At 39.6% G+C, this 16,669-nt stretch overlaps 1 protein-coding gene across 1 annotated transcript in view; it reads left to right on the forward strand.

Annotated features, from left to right (window-relative positions):
* srrm4 (serine/arginine repetitive matrix 4) overlaps positions 1-11,079 on the forward strand; it is a gene marked incomplete at its 5' end in the record, with an annotated part of 33,413 nt that extends 22,334 nt beyond the window's left edge. The window contains 6 exons of the mRNA XM_080433636.1: positions 179-326; positions 6,542-6,870; positions 7,498-7,671; positions 7,788-7,889; positions 9,947-10,102; positions 10,543-11,079. Coding sequence (XP_080289762.1) covers positions 179-326; positions 6,542-6,870; positions 7,498-7,671; positions 7,788-7,889; positions 9,947-10,102; positions 10,543-10,819 — 1,186 coding nt within the window. The 3' untranslated portion in view covers positions 10,820-11,079. The remainder of the gene's footprint in view (positions 1-178; positions 327-6,541; positions 6,871-7,497; positions 7,672-7,787; positions 7,890-9,946; positions 10,103-10,542) is intronic.
* Between the last annotated feature and the right edge of the window lie 5,590 nt (positions 11,080-16,669).

Genomic DNA, 16,669 nt, shown 5'->3' on the forward strand with positions numbered 1-16,669 from the left:
CAAACGGGAGTCTGGCGGCACAAGTCATCAATAATCACTGCCTTTAGCTGCATGGAAAAGGAGCTGAATGTTCTTTTCTACTTGACTTCAAATGTGCACCTGTCTTGAAAAAAAACAGAAAGTATTTGATATAATGAAGCTGTGCCGTTACATAACAACATTTTATAAATATCCACAGACATCTGCGAAACTCTGTGGAGCAACTTGCGGCGATAAGGAAGGATGCAAAAGCAATGCTGCACCAAAGGGACTTGGAGTGGAGGCCCGCAGCCAAATCAGTGTGTCGAACGACTCCAAACTATCGTTCCCACCTCTCTACTAGCAGCGTAAGTACTCCCTGGGACTCTGATGTATGGAACCAGTGCTTTAAGCCACTTAAACCCTCTATACTCAGTAAAACGGACCTGAATTCTCCCCTCGACACCAAATCTCTTTGCCAAAAATAGCCGATCTACAAGCTCACACCGCGTTGCTTTGTGAGTTTGTAGATCAGCTATTCCCCACAGAATAGGGATGCTGGGATTCGAGTGGTTAATTGATTTTTTCTGGTTAACAGTGTGAAAACAAGTTAAAGCTCTATATTCTGATAGTAATCATTGCTATAGAGTGTTTGTTCATATAACATGGGTCTCCAGTCTCTTCAGCTCTTTAATAAACTAAAATACATTTTCAGGTGGGTTGCCAATTTCATCCAATCAGGAAAGAGTACCCATCTATCAGCTTTAGTGTTCCAGTTTCAATTTCGTATGAGTTCTCTCTCCTGATTGGATGAAATTGTTATCCTCACCTGAAAATGCATTTTCTGTTTCCTGAAGAGCTGGAAAGACGGGGCCCCTCGTTACTGAACAAACACTCTAGTCTATAGCAATGATTACTATCAGAATATAGAGCTATTTAACACTTATTTTAACAACCCAAAAAATCACTTAGGACACCTTTATGGCCATGTAAAAAGTGCACCTCTCTATGTGTCAAACTCTGCTACTTAGACAAATCAATCATTGACAAAACACAATTGGTTGTGGATAATTATTCTAGTAAATATTGGGATTTTTATCGGGTACTAGATATTAGGTATCATAATTTGATATCCTGGCTCTATTTCATCTCTCTCGGGTAGAAACCTCATTTGTGTTACTTTTCAGGATTCAAATTAAAAAATGGCAAAAGTAGCAGATCTACAAGCTCAAAACGTGTTGCTTTGCACCACGTTTCAAGCTTGCAGATCTGCTACTTTTGATACTTTTGTGTGACGCCGTAGTACGATCAAGTAAACAAAAAAACACAAAAAGTATGGAGATGAGAGGTTTCTGCCCGACAGCAAGGATTCGTAACGACAACAAAAACAAATCTCAAAACAAGGTCAGCCTAGAGGTGCGTAGTTGAGCTGTGAAATGCCAAATTTGCCCTCAATCCTACTTCATGATCTTACTCATTCTAGGAAACTTACTGCAGGGAAGTGAAACGGCTTGAGACAAGCTTTCAAATGTAATCAGTCTCAGTATACAGTGTGTTCTTGCATCCCCTCTTTTATATACTATTCTATTTCTGAGAGCTCCACACTATCATTCTGTAAATACTTTCAAAAAGGCAATACGACTACAACTATTGATCATTTTCTCAGCAATTATTCTACTATTCTATTCAATTACTTTTTTGAATAATCAAACAATCGAGAAGCGGATTTTCTTCTTCAACACATTGACAAAAGTTCGAATAGATTTTTATAATCTACTAAATCGATTAATCTGATTAACCACTCAAGCCCTAACCTCGCATCACCAGACTTTCCACCTCGGAGGAAAGCCTGGTATTCATTCTAAAACTAGCTGTGTGATCCGGTTTAGAAAAAAGGAAGAAAATAATTGAGGTTCCGGTGGTTGGTTCCGGTTGGCGTCGCAATGTTTTTGTTCCCCACATAATGTGAATCAATTAGTTTAGTCTCGCTAGTCGCGCTACGAGTTAGAATAAAAGATGGACATACCAAACCATTATTATACCAAAAGAAACGAAACGATTATACCAAACTAAACAAGTTTTAAACTAGGGGGATCATTTTGGAGGTGCACGGCACCGGTGGTTCCGGTCGTTGGTTCCGGCCGCCTGATGACGTAAAGTTATTTCTGCTCCGACCGGATCAGAAACCCGAAAATGGTATTGATCCCAGGCTACTCAAGCCCTAATTTATCGTTCATCATACAACGTTGTCCCACAAAAATACCCTAAATGGCTGATCTGCAAGCTCACAACGTGTCGAGATGCAACGCGTTGAACTTAGCTTGTCTCAAGACATTTCACTTCCCTGAATTACATTTCCTACATGATGTGAACTAATGAAGTAAGCTTACGTTGAAGTTTGCATTAACCAGCTCAACTATGCACACCTCTGTGGTTGCCCTTGTTGTCTATGCAGTGAAGCTAACCAACTTTTATGAAATTAATTTTACATGGCCTTCTGATTTCGCTTTATGGACTCACTAATTTACCAGCAATGTCATCAATTCTTATTTTTCTGTTTTCATAACTTGCGCGATCAAGTAAGTACATGCTTGGCAGAAATGTCTCCCTCAGGAAATTGCTGTTGTTGGCAGAACGATAACAATGTGCAAAGGGTGCATTTTAAAACTTTTTATTTTCATTTTAATCAAGAACTAATGGGGCAGAAATCTATCAAAAACATCAGGCTGACATAGCCTTCAGGTCACAGACAGCGTATTCTTTTTTTTCATTTCGAGGAAGGCATCATTAATTAAAACTGTTACTTCATTAATTTGAGTTTTGAGCATGTGAACATTAGACCGTAACAATACTTTTAATCAGTTATTTTAGACACTACTATCATACACAATATACAGTATGTCCATAATATCACATAATATATAACTGGTGAAGAGTATTTGTGTTCAGACGCTTGGTACTAATAAGTTGAGGTCTGTCATTCAGAATGCTCTGTGTTGTACATCAAGGTCAAATAAGACAAATCAGCCTCAGTGCAACATAAGCCATATGCCATAAGATTGTCTATTTAATTTTGGGTCTGAAATTAGCGCTGCTGTGCATATCGTTGTTGTCGGGCAGAAAACGTGTATGTCCATATTTCATGTTTTTATGTTTTTTCATACATGAATTCCCTATTTTATACAAGCTCACAACACGTGGCACCGCGACACGTTGTGAGCTTGTAGATCGGCTATTTTCAAATAGCAGATGTATATAGGGTTTAAGTGTTTAAACTGATTTTGATGCTGTATTAACACATTTTGCTGGGGACCCCCTGGAACCCCCTCAAGGACCCCTGGGGGTCCCCGGACCCCACTTTGAGAACCACTGATGTAAGAAATACACCAAGGCAGCTTCTGGTCCTTCTTTCATTGTGACTTCACTAAGCTACTGAAATGGAAATATACATGGTCATCATTACCACAGCTAACCACTTTCAACCTATAGAGTCAAGAACTTTTCATAGCTGATCTACAATTTCACAATGTCATGATGCGATGCATTGTGGATCGTGTAGATCTGCTATTTTCGCTGTGCGACACTGTCGTACGATGAAGTATAAATCAGCCTTAACCACATGAACCCTAGCATCTCAATTCTAAGAATGTCATAATACGCAAAACATAGCAGAGTTGCAAGCTCATAACGCAGCTAGTAGATTTGCCTTTAGATTTGGTGTAGAGGGGAAATTAATGACAAGGTGGCCTATATACAGTAGGGTTGAAGTGGCTAAGAGTTCTTTTGGCAAGATTGAAAGATGAGATTGACAACAAAAAACTTAAGTAAAATACAGTGCATTTTATTGAACATTGTGCTTTTCATAGCAATAACCATATTCCTTATACAGCATTCCCTTTCAAAGGTGGCATTCTTTCAAACATCCTTAGAAATGTAGCTCTTTCCATTATTTCACTGTCTCCTGTTCATCGGGGTGCGAAGAAACCCCCCCCCAGCAGTCATTAAATTGTGCTAATTGCATAAACAGATGCTTTTTTAAATCACACGCCATAAGGTTTTTAATTGAAATTCAATAAATTCAGGCCTGATATTCAGCATGTTGTGTTCTCTCCGAAAATACTTTAAAATAAATAAATCAATGTTTACACACTTGGCAGACTCTTCAGAATGGGTACTTGGAGACATTAAGTAAATGATCTTGTATGGAGTGGATGAATATTACCAAAATTTGTTTTGCAAAGAATTCACTGATGCTTGTATTTATTTATTTATAGACTACTGACTTTAATGAGACCGCAGCTGATTTTTAACTACTTTCATCCTGCCGTCTCTATTTTTGGCATGTCATTATAGGCAAAAAGTTTCTTAAAAAGATTTTCAAACATTTCCTAAAATATGAGAAAATAGCACATCTAAAAGTTCACAACCTGTCATGATGTGACGCGTTGTGAGTTTGTAGATCTACTATTTTCACTGCACGACGCCATTGTACGACAAAGTATAAAATAGGCCTTAAACACTTAAACCCTGTTGACCCGGTTCCCCCGGAGGTCTTTCCCGTATACACCACCACTCGTTGCCAAAAGTAGGCGAGATTGTAGATCTGCCAGTTTTGATGAATGTTCGCCTATTTTTGCCAAATGTGCCCATTATGACATGCCAGGGTTCATGTGAAAATCTGCAGGTTACTGGTTATTGTACAAAGGGTTTGATTTTCTCCACAACAGCATGGTAGGAAACGGGTCATAAATCAACTCATTCATACTAGATAGAGAATGAACTGTGATTCATATTTCTTTCCCCAAAAAAAGCAAACCAAAGACAAAGGTGGGTATAAAACTGCAAAAGAAAATACACATTTGGCCAAACAACCTAACTGTACATATATGTAGCCATCTAGATTATGAATTTGTCCAGGCTAAATGGCACATTGTTGCTGTCGGGTGGAAACCTTGTATGTCCAATACCGTTTCTTTTTTATTATTATTTGAAAAACATTTTAAAATGGTGACAATAGCTATTTTCACTACTTTTGTGCAACACTCTTGTGTGATGAAGTAGGGTATTCATTTACAAAAAAAACAAAAACATGTTAAACTTGGAGATATGAGGTTTTGGCCCGACAACAGCGATATTCTTAAGGAAGTGCGTGGATCGTTGTGGACAAAAGAGAAAACACGCACCAAAACCCCAATAGAGACGGATTGTGTGTCTTTAGGCATTCTATCTCCAGGCATCTCAAGATGACATTGAGGAATGCCTTTGTTCAAAAGGAAATGTTTTATGCTGAAATCATGCTCCTGTGTGCTGTGTATGCACAGATGGTGTGGGGATGTCAGCGGGAAATGATGGTGGAAGCGCTTTTTAAGCTTTTGTTTAAATTTCCCTCAGGGTTTGCTCTGTCGTGCCGACTGTGTTACAGATCGTGGACAACCTTAGGGAGAACAGAGTGGATTAACCTTTTAATATCGTCTGATCAAAACGTAAAGAGAGATCATAATCTGACAAATAACTACAATAAATACAACACCACAGTCTTAGCCAAACATTCAGCAACTATCTCCTATGCTATTCTATGTCCAAACATTCAGCAACTATCTCCTATGCTATTCTATGTCCAAACATTCAGCAACTATCTCCTATTCTATGTCCAAACATTCAGCAACTATCTCATATTCTAAGTCTGTGGACTTTTGTAGTAATTTGTAGTTTTTCCGAAAAGAATATGCGGTGTGCAATATTAATGATTGAGCACACTCAAAAGTAGTCTAGAACCTCTCACCTCCAATGAGGTACAATAAGCGATAAAGAAAAAGGAACACACCGATATAAGTGGCTCTGGGTTTGAAGAGAGGGTTATTGTCTTTTTTTTATGCAATTTACTACTCTAATGATGCACTTATGTTGCCCGCTCTTCCCTTTTTCTTACACCTTACCTACTTAAGGAGGAAATCTTGATTGGTAAGTCGATGCTATCCGCAGACTTAGGGATTTACTGTAGGTCGCTGCAGGTTAATTATTAACTTCTTGCAGGGGGCGAAAGCACAATCATCTGACCTATTCTGAGGGCTTTCTTAGTTAGACTGATGAGATCTCTTTGTCTGCAGTCCTTTTCATTTGTACATAATACCCATTTTGTGATGTTTGTTCGATGTTCTTTAAACAAGGCTTTTAATGGGGCTATTCTTTTTTATTTAAATTCTATTTCTTCTCTCTCACTCAACTGACTAAAGCCGGTAGACTTAAACTCATAGTTTATCTTCTTTTGCTCCTCAGTTTTTTCCTTTCATGATTGTTTTAGTTTAGAATAAATTTTCTAAAATTCCTCAGTTTCTTCTTTTCTTTTTCTTTCCTTAAACTTTCCTTTGAAGTTATCTGCATGCCACAAAATTTGCATGATGTCTTTTATCTTTCAAAGTTTCTGTCCCAAGAAAAAGAAAGGAAGTATATGTTTTCTCTGTGTTTTTTTTTTAAAGGGAAATGATGTGCCTTTGTAGTAAAGCAGTGCGTCAAGCAGGTAGCAGATTGCATTTATGTTATAATACCTGGTATTTAAAGCTGTAGCCTCGCTGTCTTTCGCCAGATCTCGTCATCAAAACCTGGGGACGCGCTTTTACGCGCAGAAGGGGCCCGCCGTCGCACTTTGCCCGGTCAGAGCGAAGGACCACACGATTACGATTCTGGCAATGACACGTCATCGCCGCCATCAAGTAAAACTGGTCTTTCTCGAATGAGCGTCACCGAAGACAAGAGAAGTGATTCTCGAGGTCTGGCCTCACCAGAGAAGCCAAAGTTCACAGACGGGGACAATGCCTCCGATTCGGGAAACTCTGTGACCAGTTATGTGTCTCTGTGCAAGACGCACGTGGATGCTGGCTTGTCTGACACAATTATCCATGGAAATAGCACAAGGTGAGCTTTGTGTTTTTTTTTTACCCATTAAGACCGAAATAATCAGCAGTTCTCAAACTTTTTTGTGCCAAATTATATATATTTGGCCGCGGACCCCCATCTGAAAATGTTTTGTGCCAGGAACCCCCAGAAGAGATTCTTGTAAAACAATTCAAAATAATGAAAACAGTTTCAAACACTTTAAATTAAAAAAAAAATCTAAATTTGTATTATGTACATACATGCAAGCTTGCAGCGCGGCACATAGTGACACGCTGTGAGCTTGTATATCTACTATTTTTGAATATCCAACGTATAAAATATGGATCAAGGGATAACATTTTGCTGGCGGACCCCCTGGAACCCCAGACCCCACTTTGAGAACCACTGTTCTAAATCCTAACAGTCATCTGAATAACGTATGTTGCTATAGCTAAAATCTAAAATGACACAGATGCTTTCCTGGTTTTAATGGGTTAATTAACAGTCCAACCATGGTGGATGAATGCTCATCAGGGAAATTGTTCCAAGCAACTTATCTCTTTAAAGCATTTTATCTCACCTGTAAAAAAAACAAACGCATCCCCAGGATGCCATTTTTGCCTTTATCACTAGAAGCAATAAAATGCCCTTGTCTTATCTTTGCAGTAAGCCGATAACCTTGGCGTGCCGGGTAGGGCTTCTGCGATCTCAGAGGGCTGCAATCTCCTCACAGAAACGTCTGAGAGCTCAGTCATCCAGCAGCAGGAGCAGAAGTAGATCCTCCGGAAGCTCCAGGTACTCCGGACGCTGCTCTCGAAGTCAATCACTGTCATCCGGCAGGTTGGTTCAACAGCATTTCTGTTGTGGTTCACCGGCTCTATGTCTGTCTGTGTGGTGCTGAGGAGCTGCTTGATTCGAGAGGGTAATTGTCATTTTTTCTCCCCCCCCATCATCAGCTTGTACTCGCGCTCGCAAAGTTATTCGGCTGATGTGAGGCGACGGGGCAGCGCGGCCAGTTCCAGCTCCAGGGGAAGCTACTCACGATACAGTCCTGACAGGTGAGACTTAAGATTGTCTATGCCAGCGATTCCCAACCTTTGAGCCGGGGGCCCACTGGTGGGCAGTGAGGATATTGCAAGTGGGCCCCCACATTATTGGTGAAACACTAATACCCCTTTTCCACCCGCGTGGAACCGGTTCCGTTCTTTTTTTCCCACCTAATTGAGAACCAGTTTGGAGTGTTTCCACTGAAAACAAGAGCTATCGCCTTTTATTTGAACTTTTCCTGAATACGATTGACCTCCCCCCGCCGGCCAGCATTCACATTCACAAAGTAATTTTGTTTCATACCCAAGTACACTTCAATTCAACTGTAATGGTATTTAGTTGCCTCAAGGGAGCGCTGTGGACTATGGGGCTTTGGGAGATAGAGTAGAGAATGTCATGTGAGAGAAGAAGAGTCACTTGTCAGAGGTTAGAGCGAATAATAAAGTTTGACTGTGTTCCTGACGTTTTCTTGAGTTATAATAATCGAGAAACGATACACAACCAAAGCAGTGCGCGCTGACAGTCTTTGAAGCCTCGCTGCGCAACCAACATAACATCAACAATTGTTGCATGACAGTGACATCACTGACGCATCCTTGGTATCGTATAAGCAGCTTCGAGCGTATGCCGTTGCATAACAGTGATGTCACTCATGGTGACGCATCCAATCGCAATCGCGGAACACCGCAACTGAAAGCTAAGGCCAACCCCCTCACGTGACCTTGTTCAAAAAACCTCAACCTGGCATTTGACGGGCCAACGACACAGAAGTCTAGTACGGTCGGTTAGTCTCGCCTCAACCTCCGGTCGTTAGGGGACGAGACAATAATTGGTTGCGAACCCTAAAGGTTGGTTTGGAACTGGAACAAAAAAATATGCGTTATTTTCTTGTCCTGAACTGGGAACCAGAGTGCGCGTGTCAATATTCTACAGATTGGATGATGCAGTTGTGATACAAAAAAGAAAAATAATAGTTGACATGCAGTGGTCTAGTTTGATAGCTGTGTCTTTGTTTGGTTGCACAAAACGTATTACGTATTATTACTTTTTTTCCCTGTCAAATTAACAAACAGAATGTAAATCAAGATCAATCTGGGACAAAGTTGTTGCCTACCATTACCACAAATTAGGACACAATCAGTTGATACACTAACGCTTTTCGGGTCAGGGCTGTTTGGTTACATGCAGTGAGCACTCTTCAACATCACTGTAATTTACCACTCAGGGAATAAAGTAGTGTTGTCATTCATCTCTATTGTTCTTTTATGTAACATTATTTTGTAGGTTACCACATGTCAAGCTTAATTGTGCAGGGAGGGATGTAGCCTATTATGTTTTGCGGAGACAAAAAAAGTGTCTGGCAACAGGTCAGTAATTCTCATCTCCGATCATGTAAAATGCAAGTGTGAGTATAATGTAGACAGACAGATAGATAGATACCTTTATTAAAGTGTCAGTCTGCAACACACATCATAAAATACAAAGCATGTAAGGGTGCAGAAGGAATACAAAATCACAGTATTCATAAAAGTGTTGTGGACCACTCACATTTTTAGACAATTACTACAAATCTAAAACAAATAAAAACATATAGTAGGCTACTATCAAAATAAAATACAAAAACAATGTGTGGAACTCATGAAAGACAGTCAAGGATGAGGTGGCAAGCTTTGGCACAAAAACTGTCATGGTATTTTTTCTTTAAAACCTTGAGCAATGTGTTATTGTCATACTGATAAATAATAATTTAAAGTATACTACGTTGGCTCTGTTGATCCAAGCCGCTTGATACAATCGATTGATTGATCACTAAAATAAACATGCTCTGAAAATACATGCGGCGCACACCTTCTGACCTTTCGGCTGTCGTGTCAGGTGGTCAGAAGTGTGGGCCGCACACGCAACGCTTTCGAGATTTTCAAGTGGGCCCTGAGCCAGAAACGTTTGGGAACCACTGGTCTATGCCAACTATGTATTACTGGTGCACCGAATATTAAAACCTTTCAGCATTTATGTTGTCAGTGAAAGAACGATCTTCATATATTGAACAATGTGTGTTAAACCTTAGAGTACGACGCAAGAAGAGAAAGCTTGTCTCCAGAGAGAGGGATACGAAGCACACACAGAAGGGTGGTGGGAAGAAACAGAGGCGCAAGTCTTACTCTCCCATGAGGAAAAGGAGGAGAGACTCGCCAAGCCACCTTGAAGCAAGGCGAATCACAAGGTAGGCATTTGCTTTTGCAGCTACTTGCAGCACCTAAAGTCATACTGCGTATGTTTTTCACTTAAGCAAGTTATTTTGATATCTTTTTTGAATCTTCCACTGGTATATTTTTCCCAATAACCGTTCCACCGTTTTTTCTTCTCTAAACAATATTATACATTTGTATTTGCGAGTGTCGGCCCGCAACACTCGCCCCCCAAAACGTAGTATAAATACAGTTTCTGATAATGTGTTCCAAAATTAAATTATGTTGCATTCCAAAATAGTCACACTGTGTTAGTATTATAGACAAACGCTGAAATGACAATGGTGCTACGAGAAATGTGGGCAAAACATACCACTAAAATGGATGTACACAGTATGACTTTAATGCAATTTTAACTTGATGTACCCTTTGGCAGTTTTCAAGCTAATTCTTTGAATTCCTTTAAACTCCACAGTGCCAGGAAGCGACCTATTCCTTACTTCCGGCCCAGTCCCTCCTCTAATAGCCGGTCCAGCAGCGTTTCCTCTTGGAGCAGCCTCTTCACGCGCAGTCGCAGTCGCAGTCCAGTACGGAGCGCCAGCCGAAGCAGGAGCCGTAGCAGGAGCCGTAGCAACAGTTACTCGTCCTATAGAAGCTACAGCCGAAGTTCCTCCTGGAACTCTATCTTTGGGACTCGCAGCCGGAGCCGCAGCCACTCGCCACAGAGCAAGCACAGCAGGGTCCGTCACTGAGCGCGCGCGCACACAGAGAAATAAAGGTGTCACCTGGAACCGAAACTGCTACTTCGGAGTGATGCCATAGAAGAACCATTTTTGGTTCCAGAAAGAACCTTCAGACCAAGGTTCTTTAAAGAAGGATTTATTTGAATGGTTCCACGAAGTACCCATAACCACTTAAACCCTATATAGTATATACTTCATCGACCGGTGTCCCTCAGGGGTCTATACTTGGTCCGCTCCATTTTCGCCAATACACCAAATCTCTTCGTCGAAAATAGCAGATCTACAAGCTCACAATGTGAGCATTACACAAAATGGGTTTAAGTGGTTAAACTGGTTCTTTGAGGAACCGTTCTTAAAAAAAAGGTTCTGGTATAGAACCTATATGAGGAACATGAAAAACCATTCATTCAGATGATGGTTTTTCTTGGAACCATATAGCCTTTCAAAAAGAAAAACAAAACATATTTTTCTGTGTGCACAGCAGGTTTGCCATTAAGTTTTCTGGAGACCTGAGAGGACTGCACTACCATTCGTCATTTCTGTTGGGTGCAAAGACAGTGATGTCAGAGCCCTCTACTATATTAGGCTCTTTGCTTCCTTTTGAGGCTTGAGTGGAAGGTACTCCAGCCACTCTCCAACCATGTCATACACGGAGGCAGTGTTGTTCACGCCATCGAGCAGGAGTCACTAGAGACTGAATGTGTTTTGCTCTTGTTTTCTACTTCACGCAAGGAGTCCTCGTCCTTCAACGCTCATAACGGCCTGGGACTGTTTGACTTTCGGACCCATTAAGCCCCCACACTTCCCATAATATAATTTTTCGATGAAAACTTTCAAACTGGACATTTTCTTACAAAAGTGTTGGTTCTGGCTTTAGCTGTAGGCTATGCATGTTCAGGAGCACAATTCTTTTCAAGGGACACCGGAAATGTACTGTCACCACGCAAGCTCCGTTCCAGGACCCCACACTGAGATGTATTCAGTCATTTGCTTCATGTGTTTTCAAATAGCTTCCGAGGGACCCTTTTATGAAATAAAGAAACGTTTGCTGTGTACTTCAGAAGGTAGAGCACACAAACGCTTCCTCTGAATTGTGGAAGCAGCCCAGGTGGCAATCAAACTGTCAGCTCAAATGCCAGATTTTTTTTTTTTTTTCCCTGATCAAATGGAAAACAGTTAACGGTAGTGTACGTGATATTTTTTGGAACAAAACAAAAACATATTTCTGAAAGGGTTAAAGCTAGTATTCATTGCTATAGAGTATTTGTTCGATAACAGGGGTCTCTCCACCTCTCCGGCCTTTAAAAAATAGAAAATACAATTTCAGGTGGGTTGTCAATTTCAGCCAATCAGGAAAGAGTACCCATGTATCAGCTTCAGTTTTAAAGTGGTCCAGTTTAAAATGTGTCTGCTCATTGCTTTGTGTCGTCACTTTCAATTTCACTTGTTCGTCCTTTATCCTGTATGAGTTTGTCTCTCCTGATTGGATAAAATTGGTATCCCGACCTGAAAATACATGTTCTGTTTACTAAAGTGCTGGAGAGACAGGGGGACCAACACTCATTTTAACATAAACAAATATCACTTACTGCACCTTTAAAATGTCAGTCATTGTAATACATACAAAATGGTCAAAGGGCTGTATAGGACTGAGAAAGGGATTTCTGATGGCAAAATCTTCATAAGGGGGGAAAAAAGACCCAAATGAGCACGTTGTCTGTTATGCTTGCAGTGCTTTGAGACATTTTATTAAGGGATTTTATGTTGCCATTGTATTTACTTTAGTTATTATTTGATTACTTGGATTTTAAAGATAAGCACTACTGTTAGTTGGGTATCTGGAAATGGTGATGTTCAAACAAATATACTGGTTTGTACACCAGTGTTGTTTGGTTAAAAGGTTTAGAGCAAATTCATCTTATGAATAGCATAGATTCTCAATTTGCTTGAAAAGGATTTTCTTGATGTAACTTAAACCAAACACATGACTCATCTATTTTTTTTATTTTTTGTGAATACCAAGAGAAGGTCAAGTTCAGAAATGCACAGACCCATGCATATTTATTGCTTATTTAATATTTATCCCATTGCCGTCTCTCTCAGTAGTGGTCTATCTTTCTATGCAACGCTATAGTTACGAGTCTGTTGTGATGTACGTATTTTAGTTGGAATTGTAAGGCACACTCAATACCCAGGCTTATACTCAGTAAAATCCTCAAATGGAATCAAATGGACCCGTAAGGCTAACACTGGGGATTTTTCGGTAGTCATTATATCCAGACATCAGACTACTGTAGGTGTTTTGAATGAATAAGACCGTAAAGGCTTGAAAGAGCCAACCCTAAATTGAGTTGGGATCAATTGGGGGTAGTTTAAACTCCAGAATGTTTTTTAAAAAAATGAAAAGAAAAGAAAACTTTTAAACTGCCTTTCCATATATTTGAAAAAGTTCTCTTTATCATGTCGAATCCATCATTCTGTCTGTATAGGGTCTGCTCTCTGTACTCTGCGCTTATTTCTCTGAATGTCAAGGAAATTGGCCAAATGAGGGGAATCCACCACTGTGGCAGTTGGAAGAAAAATATGACCCGTAAAACAGCCATTCCCAACCTGGTGAGTATATTGCAATTGGGCCCCCAAAAAATTGGCAAAACACTTAAGATTTTAATGATAATATAATATTGATATTAAGAAATTAATAGAAATGTCTTGAAAACCTTGGAAAAAAAGGAACTTAAAGCTGCACTATGCAACTTTCCTCTTCTACCCTGGATTTGAACCCGGTTTCCTGCGCAAGTGCTGACATTTTTACCATTGAGCTAATAGAGCCTGCCTGCTTGCTCAGGGGATAAATTCAATCTTGACCTTCAGGTCAAAATTTGTGTCAGATCCTGTGTCTAGGTGAGACGTGACCTTTGACACAATCTATATGTCTCAATAGAAGTGCAGGGAGACAAAGTGAGCGGCACTCGCAATTTCATGGTGTAAAGTTTACATTTCTTTGTGTGCAAGTTAATTTCGAATATGTACTGTAATTACTGTGGTGTAAATATGCATCTGCGCTGTATAAAGTATAAAAAGGATGTGGTTTTTCATTTTCATTTAGAGGACTGTATAGGCCTAGTTGCAAAATTACGTGTATTTCTATAGGTTTGCTATGATGCACTGTCCAACAACTGCACCGGTATTCAGCTATTCACTGAACTTATGAAGGTGGGAGAAAGAAAGAGGCGATGCTGGGCGTCAATGAACTTGTGAAATCTTTGTTGACTTGAACCATAGTATCCGTATTCTGGGGGGACCGGAACATTCACGGAAAATAGCAAATCTACAAGCTCATAACGCGCTGTGAGCTTGTAGAGCGCCTATTTTTGGTGAAGAGAGTACGTGTAGCGGGGGGGAAAGAGCGGGCCGAGTATGCAGAGCCGACCCCGGTCAACAAATGGCTCTTTTCAACTACAAGAACTAAGCGAACCATGTATCTCTGTTTCCATTCGCTACAGATTGGTTTCAGATAAGGTTCTCAGAACCTGCTCAGGAGGTAGTATACTATAACCCTGAGTACTGGGAACCCAGACTTCAGAAATTAACATGTCAATGTTTTCCAAAAATAGCCGATCTACAAGCTCACAACGAGTTGCAATGTGACATTTTGTGAGCGTGGATATCTGCTATTTTAGCTTTTTTTTTAAATAAGTTATTTTAATGACATACTGTACCTGCCCCTTCAGGGATGGTTCTGGTTATAATGGAAACGTAAACAAAAGAAAAAACGTCCAGAACGTCAAGGGTTCTGGAAAGTTCTGGGTTACCCATCATCGTCTAAAAGAGCCATAAGTATTAATTTACTAAGTGTAGAGGGTTTAAGTGGTTAAACTGTCTGATCATGTTTCATTACCTTAACATTTCAATAACAAGGTCACCACAACCAGTGTTTTGATGTTAAATGAAGCGTATTATCTCATTTTCCATGTGGACGAGCATAATGCCAAGCATAATGTTTTTCACACTGCTGGGCCTGTGCTGCATCGTGCCAGTGAACTTCACATTGTAACGTTTTCACCTGAAATTGAATTGTCCCCGTCATCGACCGTCCCCCCCCCTCCCTCCCTCCCTCCCTCTGCGTGTCTGGAATAAACAATGTAAAGTCATGTCCTGTATGAAACCGTATTGCTGTCTTTTTTTGGCAATTTCTTAGACTGTAAGTTATAAGGGCAATTAACCAAAGATATATAAAAAACAATATTTAGAACATAATCTCGCTTATGTAGGTTAATCGAATAATCGAGAAGCAGGTTTTTTTTATATACAATGTTTGAATTTCTTATATATTGATATATTTGAACAGAAATAGACTAAATTGATTGGTCTGATAACCACTTGACCTTGTATTACACTTCATTGTGCAATTGTGCCATACACAAATAGTGAAAATAGTCCATCAAAATATCACATTGTGAGCTTGTATATTGGCCATTTTTAGAATTTAAAAACAAAAGTTAATTAATCATAAATGAGGCAAAAGTTTGAAATAATCATGATATTGATTTGATGTCATAGATTGACTTGAAGTCATATCAGCCAGCCTTAAGCCATGAGACTTATGATTTTCTTATCTCTTTTGAGCAGATGTTCCAGTTTTTCTCCTATCTACTGTACATGTTAGCTCCGCCCCCTTGCTACTACTATAAATATTCACTGCCACTACTCTAATAAATGTCTAACTTATTCCAGACAGACCTGGTCAAGGTAAGATGCCTATTATACAGTTACTTTAAACGTACTGACTTTTTTTTTGTAAATCAAAAATGTCTAGATTGTATTGTGCGTGCGCGTGTGCGTGTGTGTGTGTGTGTGTGGGGGGGGGGGGGTGCAGTAGTACATTCCAATAGTTATATATGAGTGTTTGTTCAGTATCAGGGGTCTCCCAATCTTTCCAGCTCTTAAACGAGAAAATACATGTTCAGGTTGAGACGGAATTTCATCCAATAGACAAGTTAAGTTAGATGAAACACTACTTGATGTGTGATACCACCTTTAACTTTGGTAACACTTTCTTTGAAGCCCATGTCTATAATGCATTATAAACATATAATGCATTATAAACTGCTTGTAACTCTGTATAATTATAGTATGAATACTCATAATACGTTATAACAATAATAACAAGCATTTACTTAGAAGGTCAAGTATCAAAATCATAATTTCTGGGCACATGTTTTGCAAGTATAGTAGGCCAATATTGTAATTCTCATAGTTGTAATAAATTATAATAATTGTATAAAACATTATCACCGTTATAATGCAAATAGTGTGATTATAAGACTATTTTTTGATTTATCGAATAATCAAAAATTGCAAAGTATTGAGTTTATTCGAGATTTTTTTTAAATTATGAATATGAATGATTATTTTATTAAATAATTGATTATTGATTAAATACATAATCGATTGACTGTTGCACCCTTAAGTGCATGGCTACTAAGTGACCCTTAAGGCATTATAATGAGAGGAGGAGATGTTTACAAAGTTGAGTCATTAGCTGTAATGTTTTATCTGTAGTGTGACATCAGTGTGTTGGGAGTTGGACTCATATCATGTCATGTCTTCTTCCCATCATGTTGTCCCCCGCCGGAGTTGGTGTCTGCTGTCCTGAAGCAATGCGTCCTTTTCTATAAACAACTAATGAGTCACAAATGGAGGAGGGGTAGTTTGGACAGGGACAGATATGACTGCAGCCGTAGGGGGCAGTGTTGCCAGGTTTTGCGAGAGAAACAAGCAACCAGGTCTATGAAAACTAGCCCAAAAGAAGCGACTAGGCCACATGAGCACTTTAAACCTGTATATTACATCGGCTAT

Source organism: Gymnoscopelus braueri (genome assembly GCF_963280865.1).
Source record: "Gymnoscopelus braueri genome assembly, chromosome: 7".
Classification (NCBI taxonomy): domain Eukaryota; kingdom Metazoa; phylum Chordata; class Actinopteri; order Myctophiformes; family Myctophidae; genus Gymnoscopelus; species Gymnoscopelus braueri.